The sequence below is a fragment of the Simochromis diagramma genome, unplaced genomic scaffold, assembly GCF_900408965.1.
Source record: "Simochromis diagramma unplaced genomic scaffold, fSimDia1.1 OVJJ01000321.1, whole genome shotgun sequence".
Lineage (NCBI taxonomy): Eukaryota > Metazoa > Chordata > Actinopteri > Cichliformes > Cichlidae > Simochromis > Simochromis diagramma.
In genome coordinates this window covers 12,731,103-12,754,446 of record NW_024386772.1, presented here as the reverse complement: position 1 = coordinate 12,754,446, position 23,344 = coordinate 12,731,103, and the positions used below count along the sequence as shown (strand labels likewise).

Here is a 23,344-nt window from a genome sequence, read left to right as displayed (position 1 = left end):
AAACTTTACCTAAACTCATAAATGCAGAGTGGCCAGATAGCCTTGTGTGTGTTTATGAGTGTGTTTGTGTGTGTGTGTGCTGAGAAAGCTGCTGTATAATCAAAGTGATGGAGCCTCATTCTCAAGCTGCTGTTAATGAGTTTTCGCCACTTGTGTGTTGCACACAACTTTCACATGTGTGCAAACACACACACAGATGCTGGGAATCTTCGGCCAGGGCTGCTCTCTCACTCCAACTTCACTCATCAAACACACTGTCCTGCCAGCTTGTTGTTTCCCATGGTTACTAGTGTAGTGTAACTGTGACTGGCAGTTTGGGATCACACAACCTTTTAACCAGTGATTCTGTGCTCTGTGGGAAACAGAGCACAGATAAAATTCAAAATTCAAGGTGAACCGTGGGGCATAAACCCACAGACACCTCACTTCCAGACAGCATACCACCCAGGCCCGTCCATCATTCAGATAAACAAGGGCCTACCTCCATCCCTGCTCACACTACCTGTGGGTTTCATTGCACTGAATGCTGCCTTTCTCCGCAGTGTGTCATAAATACACATCTCTCCAGGTTCAAATGAGGCCTGTCATGATTCTTGCTCCTCAGGGTGGTGGTCTCCCCTTCATCTTCCCCCAACCCAGCCCTGTGTGCAGTGTTTACCCTACAGGAGGGCTGGAGAGATTGGACCCACATGTTGGCAGGCCCTATTTGCTTTAATAAGCTAGATTGGGGAGACTGAAAGGGGCCTTTTGGTTAGATGACACCAGAGCCCAATGGGGCAAGAATCTCAGAGGCCTCACAGCCTCTGATCTTGCACCCCACCCCACCGCCACACCTCTGCACACTTGTTTCTGAGGTGCCTGGTTCTTTCCGTCTAAGTCTCACTTTGGACAGAAAGGCTTGTTAGCTCCGGTGAAGGCTATTATCCTGTCAACTTAATGTCATCATTTGGACACAATCCATGACTGCTGGATTAATTTGTTACTTGTCAGAGCAAAGACAAACAAAGGGAGCCTGGGCCAACAATGTTACCTGCTAATTACATGCATGTGGTATATTTCTGTGTCAAAGTTTATTTGGTCTCAAGCTCAAGTAAGCTCATTAAGTATTTGTCATATTTTCATATCAATCACTTAATTTGAGCTTTTAGTAAAGTTTACTCTAGTGCATAATGTGACAGTTAAAACAGTGTACAACAGAATAATATTTAAAAAATGATCCCTGGGCTCTTTCTATATTCAAAATATACTCATCAAATAATTCCCTCTAAACTTATAAACTTCTATTCCTAAACAGATTTAAACCACATCCTTTCTTCTTCGCCTAAATTATTAACACCCAAACAGAAAACCCTTTGGCCATAAAGACACAGCTTTCCAGACTTCCTTTCTTGAGCAATTAATTTAGTTTATTTCATGCTTTTCCTATAAACCACATACCCAGTGGAAATGTCAAACAAGCACTGTTCACCAGATTCTAATTCTTCTTATTGGGTTTGGGGCTCAGGGGTCAGGTGGGGGCAAGACAAAACAAAGGCCTTGATATATTTATCCTTTGCACGCAGCTTGTTTCCATTATTAGAGCCTTTATTGCCAAGAGACTGAAGTTTCCAGTCTGATGAAGAAAATCTCCACAGGCCTTCTGTTTTAATATGTTAATAATGATGCCAAAAACATTAATAAATGGTAAATTACATCTTTTGCTATAAAATTGGTTTTCTAAATTTATCCCCTTTTCCCCTCTAAAGACCTGCTCAACAGTTTCTGATCTAATGTGTAATGTGACCCCCACCCTTTTTTATAAGTTTGACCCGTGTTAACAGTTTTCTGAAATTAACTCATATAAACAGATAAAGTGCAGCAATGTTCAAAGTGGGGCTTTCTGCACTCAGTGTGAGACACTGACTGCATCTAGTGGTCACAAACCACAACTGCAACTAGAGCAATCAACCCTCCGTCCATATATTAGAGGGTTACAGCATTCACTTTAAATCACTGTAACGTACAGTCACAGTAAAAAGAAAGTACGTCTATGATTTAATGCATTAGGATTTAATGAAAATAATCTGTCCCTAAAAGGGTCTTAATATTTAGTAAATACAACCTCAGATGAATTACATCACACGATATATTATTTTAATGTGACACCATTATATATTTAACAAAGTCAAAATGCAGAAGCAGTATGTGAAAAACTAAAAACATCTTTACTGATTCCATAGGAATTTAGGGAGTAAGTAGCAGCCACGTGCTGCTAATCAAATGTACTTGATTAATTGATCATCAGCAAGTGTGAGCACCTCCATAAAAGCAGAACTTTTGTCAGTTTGCTCGATCAGTCCAAAGAGGACATCAATTTCTCTGAACTTACAGAAGCTGTTTTTGCTGCTCATCAATCTGGTTATAGAGTCATTTCCAAACAATCTGAAGTCAGTTCAGTGAACTAAAGTATTCACAAGTGGAGAACATTCATGATTGGTGCCAATTTTACCAGGAGTGAAAGCCCCAGTAAATTCAGACTGTACTGACCTTGGGGTGAACTGACTTTAATGTTCAGACAAACAGCAAAAAACCCAAGACCTCTATCTTACACTCTACAGGCCTCAGTTAGCATGCTAAATGGTAAAGTTCAGTAAAAGGGATTGGGAGGGTTGTCTTTCTTCTCTAAAAAGAACATGCACAGCATTTCAGCAAGAACATGTGATACCAACTTTTAAGCACAGTGGTGGAGAGGTGATGCTTTGGGCTAGTGTAGAAATGACAGGGCCTGGACATTTTGCAGTTATTGAGTAAACCATGGACTCCTCTGTAAATCAAAGTATTCTTACTCAAATGTGAGCCCATCTGTCTGAAAGCTGAAGCTTGACCAAATTTCTATCATGCAACAGGACAATGATCCAAGGTGAAAGACCCAAGGTGTTACAATGGCCTAGTCAAAGTCCAGACCCCAGCCCGACTGAAATGCTATGGTGTTACCTTAAGAGAGCTGTGCATAAGAGAATGCCCATAAAACCTCAATGAACTGAGTGGGCCAAATTCCTCCACAATGATGTGAGGGACTGATGAAGAAAAACAAGTACTTCAAGTTATTGCTGCTACAGCTGGTTCTACAAACTGCTGAATCGTGAGGTTTCCTTAGTTTTTTTTACACAGTGCTTGTGCATTTTGGCTTAGTTTTGACTAAGATTTAACATCCTGTTCAGGTTGAGCTGTCCTCACCTTGCAGGAGGAAGCCAAAAGAGATCCATCGAGTTTCCAGCCGAGACTCTGCACCTGGTCACCGTGCTGCTCTAGAACTGCAAACACGCAATGGATCGTTTAAAGTGGTAGAAACTGGAAATAATGTTAATGTTAGACAGTGACAAAACAATGACAAAGAAAGTTAAAATGGTTTGGAAAGAAAGAGGGAAGCGAGGACAGATTGACAGCACAAACACAGACAAGACAAAAAAGAAAACAAAACACACACATCAATGTAAAGAGGTCACTTCATGAAAATGCAGGGAAGAGATGAGGCCATAAATCAAGCACACAGTGTTCAGAAAACACAACAATAAAAGTATGAGTGGTTTACACCTTTCACCAGTGTAGGCATATGTAAGAAATTCAAAGCATGGCACGTGTAAGCTGAAGTGCCATAAGTGATCACAGCATAGCTTGTGTGAATCATTTCACCATGACACACACCAAAAAATGAAGGGTGATCTTGTTAGGACAGTGCCACACAAAGTAAAAGTGAAGAGCGAAAAAACAAACAAATAAACACAAGAACCCAAACACACGCTCACTTAGATGCACATTTTCTCATTCAGATCTTGCTCCTTGACCACACATGGAAAGAAAACTACAAATGAGGGCGATGAAAAACACGGTGGCAGGTTGGATCAGCAGTGAGCAGCAGCAGCCAGGCCAGCTGTCATGGGGGGTGGAGAAGGAGGGACACAGTATATGTGTGTGGGTTGGGGTTGTTTGTTTGTTTTTTTTGGGGGTGGGGGGGTGGGGGGGGGGGGGGGGTGAGGCCAGAGGATAGTGATTATATCCTGAGGCCAATCCAAGGAGACTGGGGCCAGGATTGCAAACCAAAACATTACCTCTGCTGCTCCAGCACTTAGACAGAGCCACAGGGCTGTAAAACGTAGGCAGTGTCAGTGAGAGAGTCTCCAACACAAAAAAAGGGCAAGCACTTCACTCCACTCCATATATAAACTTTTGTTACACACAGAAACAAAATGCAGCACATTTACTGACAACTAACTGACACAGACTGAAATGTTACATGTGAAAAACAGCACGGCACATGATGTACGAACAAAGATTTTGAGATTTGTTTCAAATAAAAAAATTAAACTGTGCTCAGCTGCTGGTTGTAGTTACCTGCTAGCGGTGCTTCCTGGCAGTTGGTGTCCCAAATCTGAGCAGACTTAGTGGTGCCAACAGCCAGCAAGCCAGAGGAGGTGGGGTGGAAGAGCACCAGCTCGAGCCTGCCCTGACCTGGCCGCAGGGTCAGCTCTGGACTGCTGGACTGCTCCTGCGCCAGATCACACAAACGCCACAGCTTCACCTGCGCACACGAAAGGACTAAAAATAAAGATAATGGCTCTTTCTCCCTCTTCCTGCCATCTCTGTATCCATTTCAGGGAAAAAACAAACCTTCATCCCTTTTCTCCCCCTCTCCCTCCTCTTAGCAAAACAAACAATACGGCTAGATCAGGTGATTCTGAATCCTCCCTTAGTTACACTACAATAGGCCTAAGCTGCTGGGAGGATTCCCATAATGCACTGAGGGTTTCTTCTTCACTCACTCACTAAATGTGTTTATACATGACTCTGCATTTAATCATTAAGTATTATTATTGTGTGGCTCTCTTCTACAGTGTGTTTTTTGTCCTCTCTCCCTCCCCTCACTAACCGGTCATGGCTAGGCTAAGCAACCATAAGACTGCAGGAGCTGTGGTTGTCTAGCCTCACAAAGGGAACAAACTGTGTGAAGAAGATCAAAACAGCATGTAATTAAAATATCAAAGTGTAACATCAACCAGGCCGTCAAATGATGTATTTCTCTAAATGTTGAATAATTTGGGGTCTGGGCTCATGTTATGTTTCTAACATCAATATCAGATTACATGAAAATTTATGAAAAAGAGTTTATATAAAGTCTAGTTAAGTCAGGAAAAACACACAATTGAGATCACGTTTCCCAGACATTTTCCCTGCTCAGCACAACCAAGCTGGTGAAACAATATGACATGCTGGCAAAAGATAAGAGGAGAGAAAGTGTTTTGCAGATGCGGGGCAATGCAGATCACTTTGGTTCGTGTGTGCGGCAAAAGTTGCATATCTTTACGGGTCTGTGAGGTAAACCGAGCTGCTGAGTATGAAGACGCAGGACCCCGCTCAGCACATTCCAGTAAGCTGGGGCACCTGTGGCTGAGAGAAAGGAGTCTTCAAAACGTTTAAATAGGAAAAACAATTCAAAGTCCTGGCAGGAATAACAAAGCCTGAGACGATGGAACGTTGGCTTATGAGTATATTTGAACGAAGAACGAACAAGGTCAGAAAGAAGTAGGACACTGAACAGCTCACCGTTTCATCTACTGAGCATGTTGCCAGGAGACTCTCATCAAAAGGAGAGAAGTCCATGTCAGTCACAAGATCTGACAGGAGAGAAGGAAAATTAATTAATAGACATTAGCATAAGATATTAGAACCAGGTCATGTGTCTACTTTCACTTCTGAGAAACATCATGTAGATTTCTCATGTGATTTCTGTTTTTAAAGAGTTTAAGAGGCAATCAAAAGGATTAAAAAAAAAAAACTACCAGAATGGCAGGAAATCTGGGTGACAGCCCGCTGGCCGTCTGAGCCTGGTTGGACTGAAGACAGGCCCAGCATGCCTCCACCTGTGGACACATACAGCAGACAGGAAATGTCAGGAATTATCCTTTCAAAAATTCAAAATGTTTCTTCTAACTGTGTTTGATTTTTAGGTTATGTTATCTTGATATTCTGAACTTGGGTAACAGCAGTATAAACATGACTCATACTGTAAAAAGTGGATACTTCTATCTGACAAAGATAAGCCTGAGTAAATTCAAATGTATTTTTACGTGATGATTTTATTTAAGAAGCGGAAAAAACAATCGATCCAAACCTATCTGGCCCTATTTGAAAAGTAACACCCCACCCTTGTTAACTCATGATTTAACTGTAATTAACCACATTTTTGAAAAGCTGAGTTCAGTTTCAGTAATCAACCCAGGTTGGAAAACCTTACAAAGCCATATCTAAGGCTTTGAAATGTCAGTGAATCACAATGAGAGCCATTATCCACAAATGAAGGAAACTCAGAACAGTGGTGAACCTTCCCAGGAGTGGCCGGCACATCAAAATTACTCCGAGAGCACATCGACAACTCATCCGCGTTTGGTGATCAGCTCACACCCAAAAAACGATGATGCAAAGCACACCAGCAGGTCCACCTCTGAAAAAACTAAATGAAAGGTTTGGAGGAACCCAGTCTTGAACCTGATTGATGTCCTTTGGCAAGACCTTAAACGGCTAATTTATGCTCAAACACCCTCCAGTGTGGCTGAATAAAACAATTCTGCAAAGAAGAATCAGCCAAAATTCCTCCACAGTGATGTAAAATACTCATCACCAGTTATTGCAAACACTTGATTGCAGTTCTTGCTGCCAAAGGTGGCACAGTTAGATGCAGTTTGCAGGCAATTACTTTTTTCAATTCCTTTCTCAGACAGGGCTAGGGAGATGAAATGATGAAATCATCATTTAAAAAAATGTGTTTTGTATTTACTCAGGTTATCTTTGTGTAATATACTTTTTTTGATGATCAGAAACATGTAAGTGTGACAAACATGCAAACAAAAAAAATTAAGACATCAGGAAGGGGGCAAATACCTTTTCACAGCACAGTATAAGGGAATGTTACTGTTCTGCCAAACCTTTATAGTCTTACCAGCCTGCTCAGTATTGAAAGCCACCAGCTTGGAACTTGCTTTGATGTGGTTGCCCTGGGAGGCAAAGGAGCCAGCACGGACATTGTTGATCCACTCCTAGTGGAAACACATGGGTTTAATAATGCGCAAGCATAAGTCAATGCAAAAAAGACCACAAACAACCATCTCCTCTTTGTTTCATAATATTAAGCCACACACTGTCACAACCATAAAAAAAAGAAAAAGAAAGCAAACGCTGCAATAAACAGGAAGGATCTGACAGAGAGCACACACACATGCACGCATGAGTGGGAAGGAAGTGGAAGTCCTCCCTGCTTTGCACAGCAGAGAACTCTTAAAACTCTTTCATAACATTAACAAGGCAAGAGCAGCTAGAGGAAAGTGTGTCTGTACAACATGCTCCAGTAAGTACTGCTGCGCTGCTATTCAGGAAACTAAGAGCAATCCTGATGGTCATTCAGCCGCTAAAGGGCACTTTGACAGCTCCAACAGCCTTGCAGAAGAGATGTATTGCTGCTCTGTTCATTCATTTCAAAGCACTCTTTGCATTTATCGCAACAAAACTAGACATGTTTGTGTCAAAAGCGAGGTAGACAACAAATGCAAATACATCACACTAGAGGCCGTTTCAATCCCAAACAAAATCCCAACATATGACTTAACTTAAATTCCTCGATCTAAACCACATATAATGCTGATTATTACAATAACTGAGTCTATAAAACTTCTAGTTATATCATCTGAAAGACAACTTTATGTTCACTGGTCACTTTCTTTCACTACCTTTTTTAAATTCCTCTGCAGGCCTATGATTTGAAGTAGCTTTGACATAAAATTGCTTTCTTTTCTCATTCTAGCCACATAATCCTGCATCTCCTCTTGACCAACATTTCACCCCTGCACTGAGTATAAAATGTCAGCACACAGACACATGACTTCACATTAATTCTGCTCTCCGGTGCAAAGGGCTAGTTTAACATTCACAAGAGCAAAGCACCACCTGCTGTCTTAAACCCCAAGCACAGATTTGGAGAGATACCACTGTTTCTGTGCATGCCAAGGATTGCCTCTGCTTTAAAATAAAAATAAAAATAAAAGGCTGTGGATTACATTATAATATACACCTCACAAAGCAGAGCTTCAGGCGTTTAAAGTTGAGAAAGAATTGGTCCAGATTTGTATGCAAGACACTGCAGTCCAGTCCAGACATGTCAACAATTGCAATCTGCAGGACTACTATCACTGAAAAAGAGGCAACTGTGGTAGTTATATGGTAGTTATATTATTATTATTATTTTCCTTTCCCAGTGGGGAAATTTTATATTTTTTCCCATTGGCTGAAAATCGGAGCAATCAAAACCATGTAATACTGCAGCAAAGAGCTAATAAGCTATTTTAACACAAGTATGGTGATGTGCATCACCACAGCATCCTATCACGGCTGACAGCAGTGTGCAACCACAATGATTTCAGTCTTCACTAAGAGCCCACAGAACACTTGCATCTCCTGCTCTGAATGCTGTGCAGATTTCCAGATGCAGGAAGTTCAACATCCCTTGCAAACACGCAGGCGTTCCCCACAAAAGAGCACACCACAGAGCTAATTACCAACGCTAACGCTAGCTAGCAAATCTGCACCTATTCTGTCGCTCGCAAGCTACTCACATCTTTCTTGGCAATTTTCGGAGTGGTGTTTTTGAATTTGGAGGTCTTAAAGCGATTCATGCTGCCCTCTCAAACTGACTTTCGTGCCTTCCGGGTGTCTGTGTCGAGGTGGCTGGTACTCGGCAAAGGAGGGTTCCTTCTACAGCTGACAGTTCAGCCTTGTCGCTTAAGTGTTCGCTCGCTTTGCTCCACGGAGCTGTCCGACAGGGCGGGAGATTTGTTTCTGGATTGTTGCTGTCTTCACGCGCTACGCCGTGTTGCAAAAGGTGTGCATCCTCTTTCGTTTGTCACTTGTTATGTTCGATATACAGAGGAAAGTCAGGGGAAATTGAATAATTTTAGCCGGTCGTGATTTATATGATGTGACTTCTTAAGCAGAATTTATTTAAAAAAAAGAAAAGGTGATTTAAGTTAAATTTTCAAAGCTCATGTTTTCTTGAGAGAGTGACATCTCGGATTAAACAGAATATCTTTGGGTTTTTGTTTTTTTTTTTTGGTTTTTTTTTTTTTTTTAGTGGGTGACGCCCACTATTTCCCGAACATGCGCAGAGCCTCTGGAGCGGCGGCCAGTGTAGCAATGATGGCGTCCTCGGCTGCTCGTTGCTCCTCACGTTGGATTACAGTCGCCGTGTCTTCAGGACAGCGGAGAGCTGTCAGTGCTATTGTGTGCTCTGGGCATGGAGAAGTCCGGAGTTTCTCTACACTGCGGGCCGAAAAACTGTGGCGCGGTGGGAGCCTGGTGTGTGGCGGAGTGGGGAAAGCGGTGACATTGAGAGGGCTGTCAGGTGAGAGCTGTGTTAGCCATATGGTAGTAGCCTTAGCTAGGCTAGGCTAGGCTAGGCTATTCTAGGCTAATTGTTTTGAAGTTCACTCGAATGACGCAGGGTAAGACAGCTAAATAAAAGTGCCCTCATGACGGCTCAAGCAAACACTGAAGAAAAGACGAGCTTGGAGACCGGCGCATTTTTATGATGCACTCTCAAAGTTGATCAAATGTGATGCAGTCAGTCTTGCATACTTTGCAGCCATTAAGTTCAGTTTGCAGGAGGCCGATGCCGGTGTTACATTTTGCTGTCAGACTGTAGATTTTGGCCTGGTCAGTAACTTAACACTAACATTAGACCCGTCAGTTTGACTAATTCACATGCTCCACATTTGGAGGGGGCTTTAGGGATCTGTGTTGTTTCTAGAATCTTCTGTCAGTTAGGGTTAGTCTAAGTATGCTTTCCATTCATGTCTTTTAGCATTATTTGTCACCTACACTCGCTAACTAACCGCAGAAAACAATGTTAAACACACTAATTAGTGACACAGTTACAAACACCTACAGAAATATCCACAGCTTACTTACATTTTTATTCCACATCTTATTTTTCAAGAATTGTGTTATTGGAATAATCCCACAGAGGAAACCATCTAACATGATCCACAATACTTCTTGTACAGTGGATTTGTGGACAGATGAGCCACAACTTTAACTTTTTAGTTAAAAATGCACCACTGCATTTGGAGAAACATCTCATTTATCCACACATACCTCTTAGGATCACAGTGGGGTTACAGCCTATCCCAGCTGATATAGGCTACACCCTGGACAGATTGTCAGTCCATCACAGAGCTAACGGAGAGACAAACAACCACACATTCTCAGATCCACACTCTAGTGTTATTTGGTTGTAGATGCATCCAAGTATTACATTAAAACTGTCCTCCATCTGGCGTCTTTTTAATTGTCTGCATTTCTCTTTAAATGTCTTGAAACTGTACTCACACCTTTCACCCTGCTGAACAGTTCCAGGCCTCAAACCACCAAACGCTATCTACACTCAGTCCTTTCACACAAGTGCCCCTGCCAGCAGCAAACAGGACTTTTACCAGGTTCTTGGGGTACCTCGCACAGCAACACAGAAGGAGATCAAGAAAGCCTACTACCAGGTCTGTTCCTGCCTGAGATGCAGCTTGAACTGAGCACAGTAGTGTTTGCAGTAGCTGACGGTGTGTTCATTTTTGCTGTCCCTCAGATGGCTAAAAAGTATCACCCTGACACCAACAAAGATGACCCACAAGCCAAGGAAAAATTTGCTCAGCTGGCTGAAGCTTATGAGGTTTGGTTTTGGGCATTAATTCTACTCTAGATTTGCTTTGCTCATTGAAACCTATGAAACATCTCCAGGTTTTACCATTATTACCTTACTTTGTTCTTCATAGGTTCTTAGTGATGAAGTGAAGAGAAAGCAGTATGATACATATGGCACAGCGGGCTTTGATGCAGGTCAGGCGGGTAGAGGGCAGCATTACTGGAGTGGACATGCCAGCAATGTGGACCCAGAGGAGCTCTTCCGCAAAATCTTTGGAGAATTCTCTGGAGGCCGCGGCTTTGGAGACTTCGGCGCCATATTTGATCAGCCACAGGAGGTTAGAGGGATATTGTGAAATAGGGTGAAGTGAAGACGAGCGGTTCCTCAGCTGGTTCTAATTGAAACAGTTTTATTTTATCAATCAGAATGTCCTCTTCTTACATGTTTTGTTTGTTTGTTTTGCCTCCCTCTCATAGTACATTATGGAGCTGACATTTACTCAGGCAGCAAAGGGAGTCAACAAAGAGATGTCAGTTAACATCGAAACAGCCTGCCAGCGCTGTGATGGTAAAGGCCACGAGCCAGGCACTAAGGTGCAACACTGCCATAACTGCAATGGTTCTGGCATGGTAAGAGCTCCAACAATCATCTCGTTTCTATCTCTTTTTTTTCCAAGTGTGTTATTAAACATTAATTTTCCCCGCTATAGGAAACAGTAAATACTGGTCCATTTGTGATGCGTTCCACATGTCGGCGCTGCGGTGGCAAAGGCACGGTCATTTCCACCCCCTGCCACTCTTGTCGTGGCACGGGACAAACCAAACAGAAGAAGACAGTGATGGTTCCTGTGCCTGCAGGTCAGTCACACTCAAGTCTGTTTATCTGACTACTGTTTACACGCTGCAAATACCTCAAGGATATGTTTGCATTCATTTTTAATGAGCAGGACCATGTGCCAAAGCAAGCTTTGCTATAGGCTGTTTCACAAAGTTATTGAAACATTGCCTAAAAGGGCAGCTTCACTGATGAACATTGAGTAAAAGATAGTTTAATCACTCAGAATTTGAAAGAAGGCAAAGATAAAATTACTCTTAACTAGTTAGATACATAATGTGACTCGAGTAATGTAATCAGGGTTATTTTGGCTCCTTTTTTGTCTGTATAGTTATGCATATTAAATTGAAGATGGTCTTGTGCCAGAAAGTTAATTAGCTCTGTCCTAAATGTATAATTAAATAGTTGTGGACTGGAGGATAGTTTATCTCTGTATTGAGGTGTTTAGTCTAGAAAAACAAAATAGACATTTAATCTTAAAAATTTAAAGTATAAATTTAAGCGACATCTCCTCCTTGTACCTTTTAAAGCCTGCTGGTGTTGATCTTAATGGGATTATTCTTTGAGATGGATCGTTCCACTGTTCAAGTTAAAAGTCGTTTTATTTAATACTACATATTATGCCCTGCAGGAGTGGAGGATGGTCAGACCGTGAGAATGCCGGTTGGAAAGAAGGAGATCTTCATCACATTTAAGGTGGGTATTTGTTGCGCATCAGTTGCTGCTATTTAATGCTAATCTCACAGCCAGACCTTCCAGAAGGGTTTCCTTCTGAGCCTCTTTAATGGGATTGCCGTGTGATTGTGACCAGGTCCAAAAAAGTCCCATATTCAGGAGGGACGGCGCAGACATCCACTCTGACCTTTACGTATCCGTGGCGCAAGCCATCCTGGGCGGCACAGCGAGAACACAGGGCCTATATGAAACTCTGAATTTATCTGTAAGTAGAAACTCTTGTTACCCGAATAACAACAACTTTGGGCAACATTTCAAACACATTCAGTGTAACAATTGACTGGATTTGTCTTTAGATCCCTACAGGCATCCAGACAGACCAGAGGATCCGCCTGTCAGGGAAGGGAATTGCTCGAGTCAGTGGCTATGGCTTTGGAGATCACTACATCCACGTCAAAATTAAAATACCCAAGTAAGACTGCACTGACATCCTTGCAGTGTAATTTAAAAATGTATTAAATCACAATAAAGCTAAAACCTTGTTTTCCTGTACAGGAATCTCACAGATAGACAAAGAGCTCTGTTGATGAGCTACGCTGAGGATGAGACGGACATAGAGGGGACAGTAAACGGTGTCACTGCCACCACCACAGGTACACAGACCGCTTCATCTGGTTTCCTGCTTTTTTCATAACCTACTTCTACCTTCTTCTGTGGTTTTTGCTGTGTACTTCTGGTACACTGAAATAAGATTGAGAAAGGAATTTCTGCCTAGTTGATAAACCTGGCTGATGGAGTATCAATCTCTGTCCAGGTGGGGGCAGCAGTGGTAGGCGGTCTGAGGCAGGGCAAAGAAAACATGACAGCAAGGCAGAGTTGAATCAACAAGTTGGCTTCTTCTCCAAATTAAGGAAATTATTTAGTTCATCCTGACAGCCACAAACCAGGTAGGACTGGTTACTGATTTATGTTCATCTCTCACTGAACCTTTTCTCGTGCTGTTGTTCACAAACTGTAAACTTTTTTAATATACTTTTTTAATACTTTGTTATCTGGTTTGTGGCTGTCGCATAAGAACACAGTGCATTTAGCCAGTTTAGGGATGTATCAGGTGTCTGCTCCTTATCTTTTCAATTTGGCTGTTTTTCTTATTGTCTTAAGTTCTTTTTTTTGTTTGTTTTTTGCTTCCTTTTCAAGGTAAAAGATCTTCCATGAACTGAGAGCCTCCATCAGTGTGTCAGAAGACAAGTAGGAGGACAACGGAAAGAGGAATACTGGGATTTGGACAACTGTAGTTCTGGATGGAGTATTACAGACCTACCTACCCAGCCCTGTATCAAAAACCAAGAGGATTATGCACTTTGTACCTCTGCCAAAGTGGATCCTGGAACAAGAGACCAGTCCCCTCTGTCGAGCATCCATAGAAGCAATGGTGATAGCAAACACTTGTAATTTCTTATGTCAATGTTGATTTTCTATTCTTTATCAGAAGAGAAACATAACGGTGATAACAGCATCCACATGCGCACAAAAAAAGTTATTGTATCCACAAAGACTTCAGGTGCAGTCTAAAGTTTTATTCAGGGTTAAACAATCCTGTTATTAATCTTTCAGTTCTGTATGCATCAGTTGTGTTTTCATGCTTGGGCTTCTCCGCGTCCTCAGCGCTGCCAGTCCTGGCAGGATAAACATCAAAATATAGTTTGCTGTGGTGGGCTGGAGGTGTGTCAACAGTGGAAAGTAAAAGTCTCAGAATTATCATAGAAGATCGAACTGAACTGTTCAAACTGTGAAAACTGATTTATTCTGATCTGTCATGTTGCATTATGAGAGAGAAATTGATTTTAATCCTCAACCACAGTCCACGTGTACATAAACAGCTGTAGAGCATACATTAATGCATCAATGTGCTATATAGAAGAGATACTGTACAGCTCTAATAAAGCTAAAGCCCAGAAAAAAAAAACTTTTATGTAAAGTACAGAAAAAATAAAGTTCACAATGCTTTGACTCTGTCTGCACCTTAATGTTTAACATGTCTTTGTATATGCACTGATCGTTTCATTAGGTACACCCGTAAACACAGATGCATTACAGCGCTACTGCTCCGGCACTTTTACATTTTCACTTTTTGTTGACATTGTCATCTTTTTATTGTGTGGAGGGCATTTGTCAGAGGCAAGATTTAGAAAAGTCAGCACAGGTATTAACAGCTGTACTACATAGCTGTAAGAAATAATTGGTAAAAACTTTAGATAATATTATAACCTAAGAGAAACTAAAACTAAAGAGAGTTCCTCTGTTTTTCAAGTTCATTTTTTCCCCCGAAAGTAGTTTTTATATTGTTTTTCAGATCTAGTTTTAATTTTGCCTCATACCCCCTCAGGGATGGAATTTGTGTGATTCTCAAGCTCTGGTCCTCTACAGGCAGATGAAAGGCTTTGTGTTGTTGATTTTAGGGTTGACAAATCTTCTATAATAACCCTGTGAAATTGCAAATATCTCATCAAATCACGAGAGGTGGTTTCTGTCCAAGGCAACAATCTCTATCCTTCATTGATAATACTGTATGGTTCAACAATAAAGACAACAGCAGGGTACCAAAACACTATTACTGCTGGAGAGACACACACACACACACTTTAAGCAGGATGAGAAAGAAGATCCTGCAGAGCCTGGGTTCCATGGAGATGAAGGATTTAGCGCGTGTAATCAGCCAAAACTGTAGAAATTATTCACTTTTTTCTGACTCTTTATACCCTTTTTTTAGTCTTATGTATGAGTAATGAGCTCATTCACTTTGTTTTATATGTGTAAATGAGTAAACTCATTCCCACACGAAGTGTCTACATTACCCTGTGCAACAAAAAGATGAGAGAAAATAAAGGAGCATCTCTCAAAGGCTACGTTCACACTGCAGGTGTTAATGCTCAATTCCGATTTTTTGATCAAATCCGATGTTTTTGTCTGCTTGTTCACACTACAAATAAAATGCGACAGCAAACGTGCTCTAGTGCAACGGTCCCCAACCTTTTTTGCGCCACGGACCGGTTTATGCCCGACATTATTTTCACGGACCGGGCTTAAGGTGTGGCGGATAAATACAACAAAATAAAACTAGTACCGGTACCGGAAAAAAAAGAAGATTTATTCATAACACACCTGAAAAGACCCAGGAAAACCGAGTTAACAATAAAAACGATAACAAAATAATGCTGAAAACCGATAAAAACCCTGAAAACCATACATTTCACACCTGAGCCTCAACTATCGCGGCCCGGTACCAAACAACTCACGGACCGGTACTGGTCCGAGGCCCGGGGATTGGGGACGTTTCCCAATTTTTGCTTTAAGTTATTTTGTTATTTACATAATAATGTAGATAACCTAATAATTATCCTTGTTGCTGTTTTAGATAGGAGCGGTGCTTCAAAGGATAGTTGCAGATTTCTCTCAGAATCTGCAGATTATACAGTACAAATAAAATGTTCACGTTTCTCCAACGTTGTCTTCCCAACAGTTTCACTGACATCTACGCTGGATGGCCAGGAAGCGTTCCAGTGTCTTCTCCGGCACTGATAATTGGTGTGTGTCTTGTGTCAGTGACGTAAAAGACGGATTAAATGCGACATGACCGTTCAAACAGCAGTCGCTTTCTAAAACATCGGATATGTATCGAATTCAGTACCACATACGAAAGTGACCCAGATCGGATTTGAAAATATCGGATTTGTGCCGTTCACACTGTCATACCATGATCGGATATGGGTCGCATAGTGTCAAAAAAATCGGATTTGATGCACTTTCGCCTGCAGTGTGAACGTAGCCAAAGGTGTGCCTACATTAAACTTTAATTCAAAATCCAAAGAGGCAAGCATACCCTCCATCTGTTTTCTCTCGTTTTGTGGAGTGGTGGAGGACAGCACTATGAGTAACATAACCTGGCACCTACAATTCATCTGTTATTAGACCTTTAGGTGACAATGAATGTATACAACAAATCCATCTCATGTTTTACCCAAAATCGTATAATTACTGTAGCTGTATGATAGAAAAGGCAAACAAACAAAGGAGCAAATACGAGTCAAAAAGAATTTGCTTTATTTCTTCATGAAAACAAAACATGTATTTTTTCATTACTGAAAGCATAACATACAGTTTTTCCCCACTCTCATACAAAGAGATTACTCTAGCCAGTTACTAGTAAAGCTCCAGTTAGATACAGATAAGGATTAAGAGCAGAGTCAATGAAAATGCAAGAAAATCAGAAATACATATGACTCAGGCAATCACTCCACACACTTTAAGTTTAATCTATGGTAATAGGTCCAAAACTACTGAATCATTTTGACACTAGCATTATAAAATGGTATTACATGGAAACTACAGGAGCGTATCAGCCTATCCCTGTATTTGTCCTCCATATATGATGCATAAAGCCATCTGTCATCAAAAAATACTGCACATCCACTTATGTGCAGTATTTTTTGTTTTTTTGGTTCTCTGTGCCTCAAGTGCTTTAAGTTAAAAAATACCGTTACTGTGTTAGGATAAAGATTATACTTCAACCACAAAATACATACAGTACACACTTCTCTGTGCTTAAAAAAACAAAACAAAATAAAACTCAATATAGGTGATCATCCCACTTCGTACATTCACAATGCATACTGATGCATCCAGAACGAATGGACACATAAATAAATGCTGAGCTGCTGAAGGTATTCTCACACAAATTCATCTCATGAAAGAATGTGGATGAAGCGTCATTAGTACAAAAATACAATCTTCCTCTTAAAACAGCCGCACGCACCTCTGTCCTAATATAGGCTCCCGTTTGCCAGTAAAGCTGAATTATTACAGTGAATTATTCATATTGGATAGTTAAGCTCTGCAATCAAACCAACAGGCAGGTTTGTTTGGTTTTGTTGAACAAATACAAGGTGCACTGTCACATAATTCTGAAAACCGAGAAATTATAGAAGTGAACATGCACCAGGAGAGATTAAAATATCCTGTATATGTTATTAGTATGTGAAGACTGATTATTAATCAAGCTTTTAACTGCTATCGCCCGTCTCAAAGAACAAACCTTTTGGAAATATTTGAAGCTGAAGCTTAATGGATTAATGAAATTTGGGTTTTCCATTAACTTTGCAACTGAATTACTGTGCAGAAATAAAGATAATTATATACGAGGAGTCAAAGTTTACACTTCCAAATAATCTTCTTACTAAAGGCTTCAGTAGAAATCTAAAGTGCACAGCGAACTTTACTAATCACACAATTAACTCACTCTATGTTCAATTTATTATTAAGGAATAAATACTAAACAGCCAGATACAGTTGTGGAACGAAATGTCGCTTCAGTAAGAAAATAGGAGATCTACATGAGGTCTCGAGATACGACCAAATGCAACTGGAAGGACACAGATTGGAGGGATAATGCAGGAGGAGGTAGAGAATTTAAAAGATGAATAAATCTAGCGTGATGGATGGAATTATATTGGTCCTATAGATCATTTTGCTTGAATTTAACTGTTCCATATTTTTGTAAGCTTACATTATTATGCAATATGTAACAATAAATAAACTTGGACCACAAGCTATGACACGGTCCACATCTCGTGGAAAGATCTCAGTGTCCTTTACTGTTCTTCCTGTTACAGTCCTCTTTTCACACAGCAGCAGAGTGGCAGACGGAGCGACAGATCACATCAGATACCACGCAACCAGTCCAGCCAAGGCAGCAAACCAAGTAGCAAACAGGACCTGTCCTGTCGGGTGTCTGAGAGCAGCCATGGCCAGCTGACGGACGTATGCTGTTCCACCTGATGCCGCTGTGACACAAAGGAGGTCCGGACACAAGCTTAGATAGTGACAAGAAACGGTATCACTTACATATATTTACAAAGGCAGTACACTTACCCATTTTGGCATTGTAGTAGGGACATTTGCTGATGTCTCCACCCATTGCTCCATGAACGGGCATGCCAGCATCTAAAACATCCTCCTGGATGGTTTTGCCGATCTCTTCTAACTCCTCAAACACCTGCCAGAACGAACGTGAAGCATGTGAGGTTGAAATATAAAGTCTACAATTTGTTGTTGGATAACACAGATAGATGAAACATCTATGAGTAATTCAAATACTTGGAAAGAGCAAAACTCATAAGGTTGATGGCTGGATCCCCGATTTATTACACTACTGAAACAGAAGAACCTTGCACGTCCACCACCAACGGTGCTTGAATGCGTTTGTGTATAAACAGGTGAACTGGAGACACACTTGTTCAACAACTGAGGTTTAAGACTTCTATCAGAAAACTCCACAAAGTGGAAAACAACCGCATCTTCTGCTTGGCCTCTCACCTCAATGTTGAACAGAAAAGCCTTCACAGCCTCGTCCACCAGTCTCTTCTTTGTTTCCATGTCCAGTTCCAGCTCATTCATCCGACTTCGATACAGCTGCTTGAATGCTTTGGCGCTATGGATGGCATCGAACTGGTAGAACTCTAAGCCCTCTCCTGTGGGCGGCAGCTTCAAGGCTCTCTGTGCCACCTTCTTCAGCACCTGCCCACCAGATAGGTCCCCCATGTAGCGAGTGTAGGCATGTGCAACCAGCAACACTGGGTCCTCCTGCCCTACTTGATGGATGCGGTCCACATATTGTTGGGTGGCCTTTGAGCAGCTTGCGTGGCTCTTCCATTCTGGACCGTAAAAGTATTCGAGGTCACGGGCCAGAGCTTCGTGGCGATGCAGCTCAGCGGGAAAATAAAGAGGAGCAAAATGGGGGTGATCCTTGTTTCTTTCAATCTCCTCCTCCAGGGCCGTGTATGTGTAGTAAAGCGCCACCGCACCAAGCTGAGGGAAACAAACATGAAAAGTTGGTGTAAAAGACACTTTTTCTGCCCTTCTTCAAGCACAAGCGTAACATGAGCTGTCTGCTTTGTGTTCTTGTTTCCACCAGTTTTCTATAACACATTTATTTGCAGGCTTTGCTTTGTGAAGTAGTCTTCTATATAAAAAAAGGACATTGTCTACCTTTTTTCTTGACACTCACCTTGAAGAGCTCTTTGCGGATGCGACCCCTGAGGAAATCTTTCACAAACTGAGTGTTCTCAGCCTTTTCGTGAATCTGCTTGGTCCCTGCTGCCAGCATCTCAGACAGATCCTCTGGCCTGGAGAAAGAAAGGAAGTTTGGTTTGTTGCGTATGTGGCAAAACTGAAGCAGGATTATTCATTTCAAATCTTATTAACACAGATACTATGTTACTGGAAGCAGCTTTACCTGAGGGTCTTTTCTTTCTGCTCATACACAGGCCCTGCACCATTGGACACATTCCCTGCTGTCTCCATCTTCTCCAGTGACTTATTGATATGATGTTTCCTGACACCTACTTAACCCTAAAAATCAGAACAAAGCATTTAACAAGCAGTATAGTCACATTAAAAAGTATTATCACGCTCCATAATTTTTAATCTATATGCTGTCAAGGTAGAGTGCTGCCGTACAGCTGCATTGCTCACTGCGGCACTCGAGATCCAAACAAAATTAATAGCGTACAAGAGCTAAAAGGACATTCAGAAACACATCCTCTACCAAGAAAAATGTTCTGTCTCACTATCCTGAATAAAAATGTCAAGCACTGTCTCTTAACAAAGCAACTTCAAATCAAACCTGGTAGTTTCTGTACCTTCCTGCTGACAGATGATTTTTTTCCTTTTGTCATCTATCTCACAATATTAAAGAAAAAACAAAATTAAAAAAAGGAGGGAGAGCAAGTAATCTACTAATCAGAGGGTTGGTGGTTTGATCCCTGGCTGCTCCAGTATTAATGGCAAGTATCGTCAGGGAAGATACTAACCCCAAGTTTCTCGTATAAATATGCATGAATGTTAGACAGAAAGCACTTCAGTAGAAAAAGCATAGAAAAAAGTGCCTGTATGAACAGGTGATTGCATAAAGTGCTTTGAGTGCTCAGGTAGAATAGAAAAGCGCTGTACATCCATTTGCTATTTACCATCTTGGGAGCAGAACGACATTTTTCCCATATGGATCTTTACATGACAACTGACATAACCAAATTTAAGAACATTTCCCAGCCTGACCACCTCTGACTGCCCTGAAGCTAGAGAACTACTTACACTATGTCATTCTAATTTATAGGCCAAATATCTGCTACTGTGACTTCAGGAATAAATAATTTCAAAAGTTCAAGTCTATCATCACTGGAAGTTTTTCAAGGAAATTGGAGATCATCAGGCTGGATGCTCTGGGTCAGTTGACATAGAATGAGACCAATACATTACGCTATTAAAAACAGTTTACCTAGATTAGTGGTTAAGAGTCCACAAAACCTAACTTACAATAAAGTGTGTAATAATAATAAGTGTGTAATAATAATAATAATAATAATAAGTTTGTAATAATCATATCAGATCCATAATCATAAAACTAAGTCTGTTTATGGTGTTTGACTTACTGTCAAATACTACCGACACCAAAACATAAATATCCCTTGGATATTTAGACGTACATTAAATAACAGCAGAATTAACTCTTACCCAAGATGACACAGAGGTTAATCAGCAAACGAGTGAAGCTAATAACCTCTTCACAGTGGCTGTCGTCCCTGAGTTAATGATGATGGAGGTCAAAGAAATAAAGCCTTTTGCCACTTAAATCCAGCGGCTTTAAGCCTCTGACCTGATTTACTGTAAGAAAAAAAGAAAAGAAAAGAAAGATAAGACAGGGTCAGAGTGAAAACTGATACAGTACAGACGGGCAAGTGCTGGCTTGGTTTACAGAGATAAGCAGCATCCAGGCAGGTGTGACCTAAATCAATGCAGCCAAACAAAAAGCAGCTCAAACAACACAGCACAGGCCTTCTGGCATTTACCGGGAGACTCCAAGCATAACTCGCACAATGAGCAAGCAAGCGCCATACGAGGAGAGCCTCGTAAGTGATTTAAATCAGCTGAATCCCTCCAATCACAGATCATGTTGTAAAACCACCTTTTATCATCACACGAAGGTTAAACCCGAGAGTTCGTCCTCTAGCTTCCCACAGTGGGAGCATCACTTTAACAACCACAGCTAACTTTACTGAACAACGCTAGCCAAGTTAGCTGTAAGCTAGCTAACATAACATTTCCACAAAACACGCTTAAGATTTGAGAAATCAGCGGTTTGCCACACACCAGGGGCCCACGTCTCTGTTCGTAAAATGTAATAATGCTAAATTACAATGCCACAACAAACCTTCTCTGCACCGTGATAAGCTACCTACAGCTACAAAATTACCCTGCGGAGGTCCAGAGCGAAACTACGTTTAACTCCGCCCCTTCGATGATCACATGATACTCTACAGGATGCTCTAAGATTTGTAGTTCTCGCACAGGACTACAGAAAAAAAAACTATCCAGAAAAAATTCCGTATCTTCATAGTATTAGGCTTTTCGTCACAGCGAAAGGGCTACTGAAAAAACTATTAAACTTGGCTATAATAAAAGATGTAGCTGAATAATGAAGAATTTCAACTAAATCATAGATTTCAAATAGCTAGTCCCGTCGAACTATCTGTTTATTACTCCAATAATTGAGAAATTCATGTAACTATGGAGAAAAGGGCAGTAGTATGTCACAATAGGGACAATAAGATAGGATAAACTTTATCCCAAACAAACACAGAATACAAGCTTAACAAAACAGACTATGACATGACAAAACAATAACTAACCTGGAATGAAAATAAATACTTTTAAAAAAGTGAACTGAAATAGAAATCCATCCATCCATTTGCTTTCTTCAACTTATCCACTTCAGGTGCATTGAGGGCTGGGGACTATCCAAGAGCCAGGGTACATTCAGGACAGGTTGTCAGTCTGATGTAGGTGGGAAAAAAGCATGAAATAATAATGTACAGCTAAGTAAAACATGTCAAAGAGAAGAATTTAAACTAGCTTACTGACTGTAGTAAAGCGGCATAGCAAAAATCAGAGGACATACAGTGGGTAAGTGTAAGAGTGTAAGGTGTTTTGACAGCACAGTCTTGAAATAAACTGTTAGCATGAGGTGATGCCTTGCCAGACAGATGTGTAAACTGTAGAGAGCTATTGCGTGAGGTATGAAAGATTTACTGTCAGAGCTGAATCAGTCTGTTAGACAAGTGCTCTGCTGCTGTCCAGTAAATGATGCAGAAAGTGGTCAGGATAACAGCAAATCCCAGAGCCAGCCTGATCATCCTGTAGGTGTCGCCAGGATAGAAAATCTCCAAAATTTTCCTGTAAATGTTGAAGATATAGATTCATCAGAAGGCAATCTCCAGCACCTGGCAAAATCAATGTTCATACTATTCCTCAAGGAAATTTTTCATGGTAATGAATACCAAACATGCTGGTTTGCATGTCATTTAACATTAGGGATAATCTTTTCTACAGCTAGATATAGTATGAGACACATCATAAGTCCTAAATTACAGAAATTGGAACCTAGAGAGAAAACCAAGACCAAATCAAAAGGCTACAAGAGAATAACCACAAGATGGCCTTCATACCAAATAAATGCAATGGTTTGTCAACAATTACTGCTGTTACTGTTCCTTTGGGAATGAATAAAAGATAAAGTAGTCCAAGTTTTAATGGATTCTCATTTTAATGCATTTTAAATTGCAACACCAGTTGCAAATCAGGACGTGATTTTAGTAAAACCATCTGTAGCTCTCTATCAGGCCATAATGAAGTAATTGCAAGTTACATAATCTGATAAAACCATCACTGGGTTTGACAGCAATTATCCTTGTAATGGCATTGTTTATGGCAGTGTTTTTAAATCATCTCATCAGCTGGTGTTCAGTGATGTGCCCATTTTACCCAAGCTGTTCTCTAGTTTCACAGGACTTGCTGCACAATATCCACTAATCTGACGTGGGAACAATTCAATGTTCTTCCTTATTGGCGCTTCAGGTGATGCACCTATGAATTCAAGGCTTTTGAATAAAACACTGGCCTCATACACTGGTAAAATCATAATGGTTTTCTGTGAGGGTACAACAGCTTGTCCCAAACACATTTGTTCCATAGATGAACTTTAACATGAGGGCCTCACCCTCTTCC

The 23,344-nt window shown here is 40.9% G+C and overlaps 3 protein-coding genes across 7 annotated transcripts in view; 1 reads left to right on the top strand and 2 right to left on the bottom strand.

The window, feature by feature from the left end:
- LOC120745160 (mitochondrial import inner membrane translocase subunit TIM16-like) overlaps positions 1-8,753 on the bottom strand; it is a 111,299-nt gene extending 102,546 nt beyond the window's left edge. For both annotated transcript variants that reach the window (XM_040049878.1, XM_040049860.1), the window contains exons 1-6: positions 8,640-8,753; positions 6,974-7,070; positions 5,817-5,897; positions 5,581-5,651; positions 4,372-4,558; positions 3,217-3,293 (exon numbers count right to left, since the gene is read on the bottom strand). In XM_040049878.1, the coding sequence (XP_039905812.1) occupies positions 3,217-3,293; positions 4,372-4,558; positions 5,581-5,651; positions 5,817-5,897; positions 6,974-7,070; positions 8,640-8,699 (573 nt within the window). In that variant the 5' untranslated portion in view covers positions 8,700-8,753. The remainder of the gene's footprint in view (positions 1-3,216; positions 3,294-4,371; positions 4,559-5,580; positions 5,652-5,816; positions 5,898-6,973; positions 7,071-8,639) is intronic.
- Positions 8,671-14,236, top strand: dnaja3a (DnaJ heat shock protein family (Hsp40) member A3a). Of its 2 annotated transcripts, none has more exons than XM_040049912.1 (12): positions 8,671-8,905; positions 9,155-9,424; positions 10,432-10,574; positions 10,661-10,744; positions 10,848-11,054; positions 11,194-11,346; positions 11,427-11,574; positions 12,183-12,247; positions 12,363-12,491; positions 12,583-12,698; positions 12,782-12,879; positions 13,424-14,236. In XM_040049912.1, exons 1-12 carry the CDS (start codon positions 8,698-8,700, stop codon positions 13,444-13,446), a joined length of 1,644 nt encoding a protein of 547 aa, XP_039905846.1. In that variant the 5' UTR covers positions 8,671-8,697; the 3' UTR covers positions 13,447-14,236. The 2 variants fall into 2 exon arrangements, with proteins under 2 accessions (XP_039905846.1, XP_039905838.1); XM_040049904.1 differs by lacking the exon at positions 13,424-14,236 and adding an exon at positions 13,041-13,220.
- A 2,068-nt stretch (positions 14,237-16,304) lies between these two features.
- hmox2b (heme oxygenase 2b) lies at positions 16,305-21,605 on the bottom strand. Of its 3 annotated transcripts, none has more exons than XM_040049817.1 (7): positions 21,492-21,605; positions 20,795-20,944; positions 19,518-19,633; positions 19,290-19,407; positions 18,599-19,090; positions 18,155-18,278; positions 16,305-18,066 (listed from the first exon to the last, which is right to left on the bottom strand). In XM_040049817.1, exons 3-7 carry the CDS (start codon positions 19,583-19,585, stop codon positions 17,939-17,941), a joined length of 930 nt encoding a protein of 309 aa, XP_039905751.1. In that variant the 5' UTR covers positions 19,586-19,633; positions 20,795-20,944; positions 21,492-21,605; the 3' UTR covers positions 16,305-17,938. The 3 variants fall into 3 exon arrangements, with proteins under 3 accessions (XP_039905751.1, XP_039905759.1, XP_039905768.1); XM_040049825.1 differs by having other exon boundaries at positions 21,534-21,587; XM_040049834.1 differs by lacking the exon at positions 21,492-21,605 and adding an exon at positions 21,130-21,150.
- Positions 21,606-23,344: the final 1,739 nt, after the last annotated feature.

Bases quoted from the DNA above. Each gene is read 5' to 3' on its own strand.
- dnaja3a (XM_040049904.1), top strand. From the start codon at position 8,698: ATGCTGCCCTCTCAAACTGACTTTCGTGCCTTCCGGGTGTCTGTGTCG. The intron at 10,575-10,660 runs GTCTGTTCCTGC...GCTGTCCCTCAG, and splicing joins TCAAGAAAGCCTACTACCAG to ATGGCTAAAAAGTATCACCC. The intron at 10,745-10,847 runs GTTTGGTTTTGG...TGTTCTTCATAG, and splicing joins AGCTGGCTGAAGCTTATGAG to GTTCTTAGTGATGAAGTGAA.
- hmox2b (XM_040049817.1), bottom strand. From the start codon at position 19,585: ATGGAGACAGCAGGGAATGTGTCCAATGGTGCAGGGCCTGTGTATGAG. The intron at 19,091-19,289 runs GTGAGTGTCAAG...TGTTTCCCTCAG, and splicing joins TCCGCAAAGAGCTCTTCAAG to CTTGGTGCGGTGGCGCTTTA. The intron at 18,279-18,598 runs GTGAGAGGCCAA...TCGTTCTGGCAG, and splicing joins CTTTTCTGTTCAACATTGAG to GTGTTTGAGGAGTTAGAAGA.